Below are 14,972 nucleotides of genomic sequence, written 5' to 3'. Positions count from 1 at the left end.
ATGTCATCCGGACCAGAGAGGACAAGGATAGCCCAAGTTGTTATCAATGCTCCGTTAAGAAGCCTGCTTCACTGATGGTATGGGGTTGCATGAGCACTTGTGGCATGGGCAGCTTGCATGTCTGGAAAGGCACCATTAATGCAGAGAACTATGTTCAGGTTCTAGAACAACATATGCTCCCATCTAGATGTCATCTCTTTCAGTGAAGACCCTGCATTTTTCACCACGATAATGCCAGACCACATTCTGCAGCAATCACAACATCATGGCTACGTAGGAGAAGGATCCGGGTACTGAAATGGCCAGCCTGCAGTCCAGATCTTTCACCTATAGAGAACATTTGGTGCATCATAAAGAGGAAGGTGCGACAAAGAAGGCCCAAGACGATTGAACAGTTAGAGGCCTGTATTAGACATGAATGGGAGAGCATTCCTATTTCTAAACTTGAGAAACTGGTCTCCTCTGTCCCCAGACGTCTGTTGAGATGTGCTGCAAGAAGAAGGGCGATGCCACACAGTGGTAAAAATGGACCTGTCCCAACTTTTTTGGGATTTGTTGATGCCATGAAATTTGGAAACAACAGATTTTTCCCTTATAATGATACATTCTCTCAGTTTAAACTTTTGATCTGTGATTTGTGTTCTATTCTGAATAAAATATTAGATGTTGGCACCTCCACATCATTGCATTCAGTTTTTATTCACTATTTGTTTAATGTCCCAACTTTTTTGGAATCCGGTTTGTATATATATAATTATTATATTTTAATATTATCATCATTATCATCATTACATTTATGTTTCTGTCATTTCAATCACCAATTTTATTGTGTTCACAGGTTATGCACTCTGAGACTCTCTGAGCCACCATTAACTTTGTTAATTGATTCTTGGTCATGCTGAGCAACACTGACTCTGTTGAGTGTGCTCACTGCACCTGTATGGCTGGCATAGCGGAGACCTGCACCCATGTAGGTGCCCTGCTTTTTAAAGTGGAAGCAACAGTGAGGATACGAGGCACAAAAACTGTTACAGATGAGCCAGCATACTGGATATTGCCTGGAAATCTGAGTAAGATTCACCCAGAAGTTGGCTATAAAATGGATTTCAGTACTGCAGCTCCTCAAAAGAAGATACTTGACCAAAAAAATCCAGATAAACGTCTCAACACCAGCCAGAAGAAGCCATCCACAAAAAAGAAAAATCCCACCATCAAATCAAGAAGATTTGGCACCTCTGCTTGACACAATACTAGAGCACAGTAAGGCTGGTGGTTTGTCAGGAATTAATGAATATTGCAAACTATTCAAATGCAATGAGCAGCCAAGTATCTTACCTCCATCTCTTACATCTCTGCACAACAAAAATATACAGTCGCATGACCGGTCAGCTATTTTGCTGTGCTGTGAAAACTACAAAGATGGTGCAATAGTTACTGAAGAGCAGACAGAAGCTTTTGAAAAGGGCACAAGACTACAGCATAACTTTTCCACCTGGTATGAATGTCGAGCTGGACGAATTACAGCTTCCAGTATGCATGCTGTATTTGCCACCAGTTTGGAAAGCCTTGCTCTGACAGTTATTAAACAGGTGTGTAACCCAGGCAACACGGTGTCTACATTACAAACAAAATGGGGTGTGAGTCATGAGGGTGATGCACAAAAGGCCTACATTAAAATCACTGCAAACAGGCACAAAAATCTAAAATTTCAAAGCATGTGGATTCATCATAAACACAAACTTCCCTGAACTTGGAGCATCTCCTGATGGACTCGCAATCTGTGATTGCTGTGGGAACGGCTGCCTAAAGATAAAGTGCCCTTACAGATACAGTATAGGATGAGCAGCATTCAGCAGGCTGTGGATGCAAATGACAAAAACTTTTTCCTCCAGCTATCTGGCAATCAACTACACCTGAAGAAAAACCATCCATATTATGCACAGGTACAAACGGACATTTTTGTAACAAAATCAAATCACTGCGAGCTTGTTGTGTGGACCCAGAAAGACATGGCTGTCATCCGTGTCTCTCCAGATCATGAATTCTGGGAACCACATCGTCAGAAAGCGCAAAGCTTCTTTAAAAATATTTGCCTTCCTGAGCTTGTAGGTAGATATTTCTCAGCGCATGCCGTTACTACAGCTTTCAGGAAGGCATAAATATGTAATTATATAACAGCATATGAATCATGCTGTTGGACTTGTATTTGCACATATTTTCTGTTTACAATATTGTTTACTATAATTTCATAAAATGTTTACATTAAATTATTTTCTATTTCATTACATTTTTTGTTCTTACCTAAAATATGTGAAATATATGAAATGTTTCCTAAAAATGTGATCTGTTTCATCAGGTCATCCTGAAATGTTTACTTTTAAATGCTCAATTACATAATTGTTTACTTGAAGTTTAATATTTCATTACTTGAATACTTGCTACCTGAAAAACTTTAAATACATCAGATGTTTACCCAAAATGTGAAACTATTTCATCAGATGTTTACATGTTACCTGAAGAGCTTGAATCAAATGTAACAGGAATGTTTACTATGTTGCATTTTTATTAAATTTGAAAAAACAACCACTACAGTGTTATTATTCAACTGTACATTTCAACACAAAACAATGAGTGACACAAACACAATTTCTATCTTTTTTACATTCGACATTTAGCATAAAACGGTATTAGGAACTGTACAAATATTTCAAAACGCAAGCAGATAGTCTAATCTTTTTTTCTCCAATCTATATTTTCCATATATCAGTATCAGCGTTGCTGTGTCATATTAACATGTGCAGGTTTCATTAGCCAAAGGTTTTACAACCACACTAGGACACATGTTCACTAAACTGCAGCACATACACAATCTTGTCAAGAAGTGTCACCTCTTCACCCTCAGATGTAAGCAGCAACCTAATGGGTATAGTCCTGTGTAACATTTTGTATTTGTTTCTCATACAACCGATAACTCTTTTCACATGAATTGTAAGGTGTGCTATAGCTCTAGTTTTTTCAAAATCCATAGCATCAAGTTGACATCTTCCTTTAGTGAATGACGGGATTTTTACCTCAGCACACATCATTCCCACACTGTCTTTAATATCAAAGCCTCTGTCAGCCAACACAACATCCCCGGGTAATAATTTGGAGAAAAGGCCACAGTTTTCTGTTATGTGCTTGTCTGAGGCACGTCCGCTACAGGATGACATTTTTTCGGGAGTACTGCGGGTCACGTGATTCCGGCCGGATTCCGGCAGGACCGGAGTCAACCTCATTATAACTCACGTGACCAGGGCGTGACCGGACCGAAAGCTTACGGGAGCAGACAGGAGCGGAAACCGACCAATAACCAAAAATTAAAATGAAACAAACAAACGATAAAAAACACGGGCGCAGCTATTTTGTAGTTTTCTTTCAGTAAGCCTTCACTTTAACAAAAGTCAAAAGGACTACATTTCCCAGGAGTCAACTGTTCCATCCGTAGCTTTTCACCGAGAGAGTGGGAGGAGCAGCGAAATGGTACCGAGTAATTGAAAATAGTTTGCAACGCAAGGTAAGAAGTAACTGTCTGTCTATTAAACTCACAGAACGGGCAGGAAAGTGTCAAATAACCCTGAACTTCATGAGAGTTGTGTTGGTGCAAGCTGCTTGTAAAATGTTTAGTCTCAGCTGCAGTGAGGAGCTGCTTTGTTTACCGTCAGTAAATGAACAGATTCAAACAGTGCATTTTTCTCCACCTTGTCCCTTTTTATTTAAAATTATGCTCTGCTTTGTTATGGCTTGGGACCCGAAAGTCCCAGGTTCGATCCCCAGTCACTGCACATCACGTGGCGTCTCTGGGCAGCACACCTCATCCCCAAAATGCCCCCCGGGCTCTTTCAATAGCTGCCCACTGCACCACCTGGTGGTGGATGGGTTAAATGCAGAGACTAATTTCGCCATTGTATGGAAACATACAGTGCTGACATTGTGATGACATTATTATTATTATTATTATTATTATCTGTCGCTGTTTGTAATGTAAAAAAAAAAAAAAAACTCTTCCTGGTTAAAGTGCACGCATTCTCTGGTAAAAATAGCCCTATTTTTATATTGTGACATCCTGCTGGATACTGAAATCGAGGAAAAATGTGAATAACCATCACTTTATTGTGTAAATAGTTACTGTCGTCTGTAACCATGTCAGTACAACAACAAACTCGTTAGTGAAAGCATTCTCCAGTAAACATATCCCAGTTTTTGTATGAAAGGCTGGTTGCATATACATTATAATAACTGTTATTGTAGGGGGGACATATTGGTGTGAGGTCTGTGGGTCCTCCCCCATAACTTTTTGAATAAAGTAGCTGCTATTTCCTGCATTCTGGTGTATTTTAACAGGTTTTAAAACATCTATGTTTACCTACATAAGTAAATCCTTTATTCAATAACTGTTTTAGAAAGCATGGCACAAGAAGTAGCACTAAGCTTTTTGTTTGTCTTTAATTTAATTTAATTTAATTTTTCCATCTAACACAGGAAGCTGTTAGCTCTGGAAGCAAGCTGTTAAACAGCTTTGGACTCGAAGACCTTTGTCACACACTTCAAAAGAGCAGGTAAGATACATAAAATTGTGTAATCTCTGCCTGGTGAGGCTGCTTAAATAATTATAAAATATAAGTGAAATAAAGAAAAATTGTGCTACTGTAATTTATAATTGCAAATGTCACATTTTCTTGACTTAATTTCAATTGTAAATCTCTTGTTTTTGATTTAAACAAAAATTCCAAAAGAAAGGCCAACAAATTGTAATTTTGTAGTCACTGTAACCCTATTTTGACTTGTGCACTGTCTTCTTTCACTTTTAGGTTACACAAGACTCTGGACTGGTCAAGCTGTGGAGAGATGAGGTGGAACACCAGACCTGCAATGCTCCAGTCTGTAAATGATGCTCTGAAGTCTGGTAAGATGCACAACATCTTGCTTCACCGAAACGAGCTCGTTACCTCAACCACATAGACTGTGAACTTCTGGAGAACATCGTCCAATGTATGATAATGCCTTTAAGCATTTTTATTTGTTGAGTTATCTGCTTGGTACATTATTTTTTATTTATTTTTTTGTTTGTTTGTTTGTTTAAACAATTTAAAACATGACAGTAATGTCACTGTTTAAAGGAAACAATTGCTCAATAAGTAAAATGCAACTTTTTATGTTTGGGTTCTTTCTTCTAAGGTAGACATGGTGTGACCCATGTACTGGTTTTGATTTTTTGTTTTTACTGTAACTGACCTTCAAAAGAGCTAGAAACAGGGACTCAGCAGCTGATCCTCCGTAGAAAAATTATAGGGACTACAGGTCATGTATTATTTGTTTTATGACATTTGGTTTTTGTTTGGATTAAGGAAATAAATGTCTATTTCACCACAGATGAACTGTTCCTGTTGCCATATCTTTTGAAATAAAACTACTGAGCACAAAGTAATTTAAACAGGAATTTGTAGAAGATCAAATCAAATTCAATGTATTTCCTAAAAATTAAATGAAAAATAGGAGCAGGACAGGAGTGGGAGTGATTCTGAACAGGAGCAGGACAGGAGCAGGAGTCATGTTACCAGGAGTGTGACAGGACAAGATTATTTTTTTTTACTCTGGACCAGGATTGGGACAGGACAGGATTTTTTCTGTGGGACCAGGACAGGACAAGAGTGAAAATCCACTCCTGTGTCATCCTCTTACGTCTACCCCATCCCTTGGAAATAAAAGAAATTGCACCATGTGATGTGATACCAATAAGGTATTTCATAGTGTGCCTACCTTTGTAATGAGAGAAGGATTATGCGCGTGCTTTTAAATTTGAGGGTCTCTCTATGCCTATTTCAAAACGGTCAACAATAATGGCTACACCTTTTCCAAATGTTTCAAAAAACGGAGGCGGCATTGTGGCTTGTAAACAGTGCCTCTCAGGCCAGTGTACCATGGGCTTAAGGCGTGCATACAACACATCTACAGTATCAGTGAAGGTATTAGACAGCTTTTTATGTGACACATTAAAAAGATGGCAGAGATGTTGAACAGGTAGATCAAGTCTAAGATGCATTAGTGTGAGTAGAACCATGTGAAATTGTGAAAGTTTTTTTGATGTGGGCAGAAAAGGTCTCACAGTGTTAAACAATGACAACAAGATGACAAAGCAATGAACTCCTGTATAGTATTTGACTTTTTTCAGAGTCAGAGTCAGAGTTTCTTTATTGTCATTCACACCTCATGTGGTACATGTGGTGGAGCGAAATTATGTACACGGGGTCCCAGTTACATCCAACAATAAAATGTATAAGAAAAACAGTAATAACATCTAAGATATGAACTAAGAAAAACATCAACTAAATATACACTAAGCACTCATAAAACATTGAACATCAGCACAAACATGAACATGAGTCTGTGAGCGGATGTGCACGCATGAACACATCAACATTGAAACAGATCAGCAGCAACATGAAACAGATCAGCAGCAACATGATATGGTTTTTCACAGTGATTATTCTAGTTAGAGATTCATGAGTCTAACAGCCTCAGGGTAGAAGCTGTTCCTCAGTCTAGTGGTTCTACACTTAATGCTCCTTAACCTCCTTCCTGAGGGGAGTGGGGCAAAAAGTGTGTGTGCTGGGTGGGTGGGGTCCTTCATGATGCAGGTGGCCCTCTTCCTGCATCTGGAGGTGTAGATGTCTGTGATGGTGGAGAGGCTGATTCCAACAGATTTCTGTGCAGCCAACAGATTTTTGTGTCATCTTTTTGTCATCATTTTGTGTCATTTTTTGTGTCATCCTTAAAAAATTCTCTGTCCAGCTGTTTTTTATTCAGCTCTGACCTGAGCTCCCTGTTCTCCTTTAAGAGACGATTAATTTCTGCTCTTCTTTGTTCACACAACTGACATTCTGTTTGTCGCCTTTTTACTGCTGGTTCATCTTCCTCCTCCCCACCTGCAGCATCAGTGAGCTCCTCTCCTGGGGTTTCCACCGCAGACTCTCCAACTTGCTCCACTCCTGCAGCCTCCACCACTTGTTGATGCTCCACTCCTGCAGCCTCCACCACTTGTTGATCTGCCGTGTCCATCGCTGCCTGACCTTCAACTTCCCCTTGTGCTCTGCTATAATTTCGCTTTAATCGACAAGCATGTCAGTCTGATGTTGACACTTTTACCTCAGAGTGACCCATGTGTAGTGTCGGAGCCCAGTCAGACGTTTCTATTTCCTTGGCTTGGATTTTGACCCAGGTGTCATCCACATATCGGATGATACTTGGGTCAAAATCCAAGCCAAGGAAATAGAAACGTTCACCAGGCATATCAACTCGATCGATAACAACATCAAGTTCACCAGAGAGGATGCAAATGACAACAAGCTGCCTTTTTTGGACTGTTTGGTTCAGATGGAAAGAGAGGACAGCCTCAACATTGAAGTTTACAGAAAACCAACTCACACTGACCAGTATCTTCTGTTTGACTCTCACCATCCACTGGAACACAAACTCTCTGTCATCAGAACTTTACAGCATTGGGCCAAACGCGTCCCCACGAAGACAGAAGGTAAGGAAAAGGAACAGAAACACATCCAAGAAGCTCTCCAGACATGTGGATATCCTAACTGGGCTTTTGTCAAGTCAGCGAGGAAATCTACAAAACACACTAATAAACAGAAAAAGGAGAACAACAGACAAAAAAACCATTGCCATCCCTTATGTTGTTGGAGTATCAGAGAAATTCAGAAGGATTTTCAACAAACACAACATCCCAGTACATTTCAAACCCAGCAGGACTCTCAGACAGAGGCTGGTCCACCCTAAGGACAAAACACCCACACCCATACATAAACAGAGTAATGTAGTGTATGCGGTGTAGTGTATGCGGTCCAGTGCAGCGAGGACTGTCCAGACCTCTACATTGGAGAAACTAAACAGCCTCTTCACAGACACATGGCTCAACACAGGATACCCAGCTCTTCAGGACAAGATTCAGCTGTTCACCTCCACCTCACAGATAAGAGACACACTTTTGAGGAACAAAATGTGCACATTTTGGACCGAGAACACAGATGGTTTGAGAGGGGGGTGAAGGAAGCAATTCATGTAAAAAGAGAAAAAAACGTATTTAACAGAGGAGGAGGCCTCAGATTTCCACTTTCAAAAACCTGTAATGCAACTTGTTAAGACTGAGGCCCTGTACACACGTAGCCGGATATCAGGAAAACCGAATAGTTTATCATGCGGTGTGGCCTTTCATCCACACGTGAACTCCGGTTGATGTAACTATAAACGAATAATAACAAAAACTCCGACCAAAGTGGAGATTTGAGAAATCTCCTCTTTCGGGTTTGCGTGTGGACTTTCGGAACCGGAGATATGCGCATTATGTCTGCGACAGATGGTGCAGCGCGGCGCTGACGTCACATGTGCGACAATTGTTTTTGTTTGCCCATTCATTCGGAGGGAAAATGACTGCGTTTAGGGAAGTACTAATTGTAACGCTGGTTCAGGCAATTTTTGCTTGCTTGTTTTTACAAGCACAACTGCTCCAACAGATGGAATTACAAAGGAGAAAAAGCGCTTGGCGTTCAGCTCTTTTACAGCAACTATCCCTACCGATACGGAGGCACAATACCGCCATTCAGCGTCGCCGTCGCCGGTTTTGGATCAGACCTGGACGCACTGCTGGCTGGTGGGAAAACTTTGAGAAGGAAATTGTTCTCCCACAGGAATGGCGTGAGAACTTCAGAATGTCACGGTCGTCATTACTGTCGCTCTCGGAGTTACTCCTTCCTTACATTCAAGGGAAGAGTACTGTAATGCGATCTCCAGTCTGTGTGGTCAAAAAAGTTGCATGCACGCTATATTATTTGGCTGACGAGGGAAGACTGCGTAAAACGGCCAATGCATTTGGCTTATCAAGACAGGTAGTCTCAAACATAATTAGAGAGGTGTGTAAGGCTATAACTGTGTACTTGGGACCATCTTACATAAAAATGCCAACAACAGAGACTGCTGTGCGTGCACTTGTTGAGGGATTTGAGCAGGCTTATGGTCTCCCTCAGTGCCTTGGAGCTGTGGATGGGACTCATGTGGAGATAAAGCAGCCATCAGCTAATTCTACAGAGTACCTAAATAGGAAGGGGAGGTTTTCTCTTAACATACAAGCCACCTGTGATTACAAGTACAGCTTTATTGATGTAGTTGTGAAATGGCCAGGGAGTGTGCATGATGCCAGAGTTTTTGCTAACTCCACAATAAACACAAATCTGAAAAACATGAAGATTCCCCCCTGTCCAAGACAAATTGTGGAGAACGAAGACGCTATACCCATTTACATACTGGGTGACCCTGCATACCCACTTCTACCTTACCTGATGAAAGAATATGCTAACGGAGGAAGCAATGTTCAGGAGCAGTACTTTGGACTTTCGTTGTGCCGAGCTAGAATGGTGATTGAATGTGCGTTTGGAAGACTAAAAGCCCGATTTGGAGCCCTGAGGAGAGCCATGGACATCAATATGAATGATCTTCCATTTGTTATATATGCATGTTTTGTGTTGCACAATTTTTGTGAGGCATCAAAAGACACTGTGGATGAAAACAGAATAACTGAAGCTATTCAACATGACAGGAACAATCAACCGGACACACAGCCAGTGGTCAGAGGAGACAGCTTGGCAGCAGAAGGAAAGCGGGTCAGGAGAGTCCTCACTCAGTGTCTGGATCCATAAACACAAAAACCTGTGAACTATTTAGCAGACTGCGTTGTTTTTTCATAAAAAAATGTTATAGTTAGCACCATGTATGTTAGAGAATTTTTAAATTGTTTTGTGCAATGTTATTGCATTTCATTCTCTTAATGCATGAAAAGCTACCACCCAGGATTTAGATACATTATATAACAGTTTGTAGCTCATTAGACAGACTTTTAAGTGAAATGATTTTACTTTTCTCTCTTAAAATTGGACCTGTAGTGTATTAAATAGTGCTGCCAATACTTTCTGATGAACATGACTGTATTTGTAACTGATAAATGTCATATTCACAAAAATTCACATAAAGAAACTTGCTTTTAAAATGTTTGTCAATTTATTCAAACGAACACACTTAACATGTTCTTATTTTGTGTTTCATTTATGAACAGATCAGATTATAACAGATCTACAACAGATAAAGCTTTTTAAACATGGGAGAAAAGCAGCACAGTTACTGTACACTTTTAAATCAGTGATGCCCAAGTCCATAACTTGGGAGCTACCACAGGTACATTTCAGCTGCATTTTCTTCAACAAACCAGTATGAAATAGCTGATTTCAATCATCAGTATGTATTTGATAGTGGTGTTTTGGAGAAATAAATACATCTAAGTAGCAGTAGCTCCCAAGGACTGGACTAGATCACCACTCTTATAAAGATTCACGTAACAAAAATGTAAATAGTTAAAGTATTGTGCAATTGCTACATTTTAAGCTTTTCACAGTATGTATAAAAAGATAGCAAACAGAAAAAAAAACACACTGTCAGAGTAAATAACACTGTGATTAACAACCTGACATGTGTGCAACCTTGTGCAAAAGTGGAACTTGTATATACTTAACTGTACCAGACTTGCTTCGATGTATAAAACAGTACTCTACTGGTCACTAAAAAGGGCCTGACTGAATGAAAATTGGTCAGTGGCTTCAGCAGGTGTGTGGAACACAGCTTCAGTGTTCATAGTGTTTCCTGGTCTTGTGTTTTGACGTGTTCTGTCAGAAGTGGAGTTGTTTGGGTATGGGTAATTTGCTGAGTTTTGGTGGACAGAATGGTGGGCCATTGTGTGCGAATACATCGGACCTCTTGGCTCATATGGCATGTAGTGTGGTGGTTGTGCAGGTGTATGAATGACCTGTTTCAGAAGAGAAAACCCATCAACAATCGATGTGGTAAGTCTTTCCAGTGTATTGGACATTTTTGAATAGTTTTCGGATGCTTTTTGTTCTGATGTCTCAATGATTTCCACCAGTCTCTTTTTCACACGCTGGTCTTCCTCAAGAGCATTCAGCCACTGGGTCTCAGCAGGCAGCTTTCTCCTCAGACGGTCGTGTCTGTGTCCTTTTAGTTTTGCCTTCAAAAGAGAAATGAAAATCATCACAATTAAACATAAAAAAGTAAACCTGGATCATGTTGATGTTGTACTTTTCACATCACTTCTACATAACAATATGTAATAACAGCGTATCCAATGTTTGCTATATGTCTTAAAGTGTATTTTGTATCCACCACCCCATCAAACTAATGAATATGTAGGCCTAACATAATATGAGATGAGTAAGAGCATGATGGTGTCATTTCTTTTTTGCAATAATAATAAAAATAAATCAGCAACCCGTACACAGTAAAATATAAAAAACATCACATTCCAGCCTCCACTACACACCTCAACTCTTGCATCATTTTTAACACACATATTGCCTTAACTGTATTTTTAATAGCAACACAATTCAACAAACCTGTTCCGTGAATTATAGTACATCCAACAGATGAACATTTACAGCAAAAGTACTTTTATTTATGAGGAATGGACAGAAAAATATACGTACATCAAGCAGGTCTCTCCTCTCCTTTGAAGTAGGACCCACACTGCTTTCATTATCAGACCCTGTGTCTGCTACATCCATGGTAGTGGAGGAAGAAGATGTGGATGGTGAGGGTAGGGTCCGAGAATGATCCAGGTCAGCTGTTTCAATACCGGAGGATATGGTAGTACTAGCTGGAGAGCCACCCCAGATTTGTTCGCACAGTTCGAAGTACAGAAGAACCACTCGACCGTGTCCACTCCTGCGTCCTGTATCAACAGCATGGCGATATTTACCTCGGACTGCTTTCATTTTTGTTGTTAAATTCCCGCGCGTGATGTCGGCATGTGAATGGGGAAACTCGTCGGAGGACTCCGTTGGGTAATGCTCTAAAAAAAGCGCTAAAATATCAACATACTTGTTCTGACAGGATTCCCAGTCGACATTTTCCTGAGTTTTATTAACTTTGTACTCCAACACGGTATTTAATAGTAGTTCAACCTCGCGGTCTGTCCACACAAACGAACCTCCAGGCGCCATGATTCAATACTAACAGGAAGTTGTGGTTGCTTTGAAGGGTTGTGATTGGCTGATATACGTTTCACCTTTGCACTACACTGCCTCCTATGGGTTGGGCATATTCTTTACAACGCTCTGTGGTGAACATCACCGGGTTCATGTAGACGATCATTTTCTCTATCCGAACATGTATGTACGGCGATATTTTTTTGCGCGGATATTCGTTTTTTCAAACACCAGGCTACGTGTGTACAGGGCCTGATTCCCAGCCAGTTTTCACACCTAATGGGAACAAAGGGGCCTCATCTGTGAATTAGAGTAGCAAAGACCTTAAGAAACCCCTACTGTTAAGGTGTTTAGGTGTGATTTGCCAATCTACATATGTGTGTGTGTCTTATCTCACTCAGGGGCCGTTTACACGGCGCATATTTTGAATGCATCCGCAGCTTTCTCTCTGCGGTTCTGCTGATCATTTACATGACACCAGTGGCTCACCTCTTTGAATCCGGAGGTTTCTGAACCCACCTTCCAGAGTGGAGGTTTTTCGCTGACCCCCTGCTGATAATGTAAACATCTCCTGCTGAGACTTTGTGTTAAACCACATGCGCACACGCATGCACGGACAGACGCTATATCTCTATCAACATGGCAGCAGACACACTGCTTTCTGAACTATGATTGATGGAATATATTTTTAATCTCGTAGTTAATCTACATCAGATTCCAGGTGCTGTGACCGACATCTGTGTTGGAAGAGACACAGTCTGATCCAGTTCTAATATCGTTGTTTATAGAACGAGGAACGCGCACACGTCGCGCTGCACTATAACATACTAAATGTGCTAAATAATAACAGTTTAATAATGATAAACAGTATTTATGCTAGTGTGTGAGATATAATGAAGCTCTGAGCTAAATGAAGCTATATGGACATTATGTAATTCAAATTTAAAATGATGCTAAACATATAGCTTGAACACTAAAGTTGAAAATGAAGACATCAGGTTTAATTTTTATTTATTTATTCAACGCCACAAACTGTATGTCACACAAACACTGATAATTAAACTGATCACACAATTAAAACACGTTAACTGAACTTTAATGGATTGAATAAAAGAGCTGAGGGGAATTTTAAATAAATAGTTCATCCACATCTCTCTCTTCGACATCCTCCTGCAGTTCATCTGGGCCGAGCCTCGTTCAGAACCGGTCCGCCTGGTGGGAGGACAGCTTCTTCTTCTTTCAGGAAAAAATAAAAAAAAACTCAGTTGGTTGTTTTGTAACCGAAGTAAACACAAACTAACATTATTAAGAACATTTGATTTACCTGCTGTAAAACAGCTACTGATTATCACGGAGTAAAGTCTGACATCGTCGGCTCGTTTCTGGTCCACTCAGCGACCGGTGTGGAGCTGTTAGACGAAGCGGTCCCGCTTGGCGTCAAATATGTCGACTCTCATCCAAAATCCACCTTTAACATTTTGTTACGTTGTTGTTAGCTGATTAGCCCAGAGGAAAACAACTGCCGAGGCAGCACGCATGCTCATTAGGTGAAGGTACAAAATTCACAGCGCCATCTAATGACCTGGCATGGTAACTACAGCAGATTCGGGAGGGCGGGGGGGGGGGGGGTCCTCCGGATGCATGTAAACCCAAAATCCAACCGTGTCGACGCAAATCTTTTCCTCTAATTAACATACAAAAAAACCTACGTTTCCCCCCATCGTGTCTGTGTAAATAGTTCCTCAGCCTTATAACCTGAATCTCTCACTCACTTCTGTTTGAATTGAGAAAGCTCCTTGGATGAGGAGCGAAAAGTCTTCTGTTACAAATAAAGTCCAGTTGTTTTTGTATTGAACGCTTTTTGAACAGGCTGGTTAGCGCACAGTCAAACAGCCGCGTGTGGCTGGTAGTGATCCCAATTGGATCATCAGCCGTGTGCATCCGCTGATGCAATCAAAAGCCCGACATTGACCTGGCCAGCCCATCCGGCACATTATTTTGGCCCGGCCTGAGTCTCGGGTTAGAAATGACAGCTCTAGCTTGTGTGTGTGTGTGTGTGTATTTGTTTTATACCTGAGTGAGCTGCACGAGAGGCTCACTCCATCAATCATCTAGTCGTGTGTCGTGTACAATCTTACGTTAAAAACCCGTGAGAGTCTGCAAAAGTCAAACCACAAAATATCGAGGGCCTACTGTATAAAGGAAAACAAAACATTATTTAAATTCAATTTTTACACAAGTCTTTCCAATCTTTATAATCAGTTTGGATGAGGTGTTTGTTTCTGGTATTTATCGGTAAACAACTCTGCTTTAAACTCTGTCTAAATTATATTGTTTCAAAGATTATGTGTTTTATTCAGAGTCAGAGAGTCAGAGTTTCTTTATTGTTGTTCGCACCACATGTGGTACATGTGGTGGAACAAAATTATGTACACAGGGTCCCAGTTACATCCAACAATAAAATGTAAACGAAAAACAGTGATAAGATCTAAGATATGAACTAAGAAAAACATCAACTAAAAATACGCTAAGCACTAATAGCATAAAAACAATACGTCGAACAGCAGCACGAACGTGAGTCTGTGTGAGCAGATGAGCACGCATGAACACAGCAACATTATTCAGATGAAATGTTACAAATAGAAGTTGTGCTGCCATATTCTTTGAAGAAACAACTTGTTTAATAAAGTATACTTGTTCAGTCTTTTCTAGCTGTCCAGTCGTAACCTTCCTCCTGCTAACCGAGGTCTGTAAATTCTGAAATATCTATCTATCTATCTATCTATCTATCTATCTATCTATCTATCTATCTATCTATCTATCTATCTATCTATCTGTCTGTCTGTCTGTCTGTCTGTCTGTCTGTCTGTCTGTCTGTCT

General features: G+C 40.4%; 2 protein-coding genes across 3 annotated transcripts in view; one reads left to right on the top strand and one right to left on the bottom strand.

Moving 5' to 3' along the window:
• Nucleotides 1–14,972, top strand: part of si:ch211-214e3.5 (zinc finger protein 518A) — a 99,229-nt gene that overhangs the window by 35,290 nt on the left and 48,967 nt on the right. The gene's annotated exons all lie outside the window — the stretch shown is intronic.
• LOC119423602 lies at nt 10,080–12,147 on the bottom strand. The gene is made up of 2 exons (XM_037691004.1): nt 11,592–12,147; nt 10,080–11,116 (listed from the first exon to the last, which is right to left on the bottom strand). The coding sequence occupies exons 1-2, from the start codon at nt 12,105–12,107 to the stop codon at nt 10,643–10,645; spliced, it is 990 nt and encodes a 329-aa protein (XP_037546932.1). The 5' UTR covers nt 12,108–12,147; the 3' UTR covers nt 10,080–10,642.

The sequence above is a fragment of the Nematolebias whitei genome, chromosome 17 (assembly GCF_014905685.2).
Source record: "Nematolebias whitei isolate Nwh7 chromosome 17, NemWhi1, whole genome shotgun sequence".
NCBI lineage: Eukaryota > Metazoa > Chordata > Actinopteri > Cyprinodontiformes > Rivulidae > Nematolebias > Nematolebias whitei.
The sequence above is the reverse complement of the archived record's forward strand: the minus strand, read 5'-3'. Positions and strand labels throughout refer to the sequence as shown.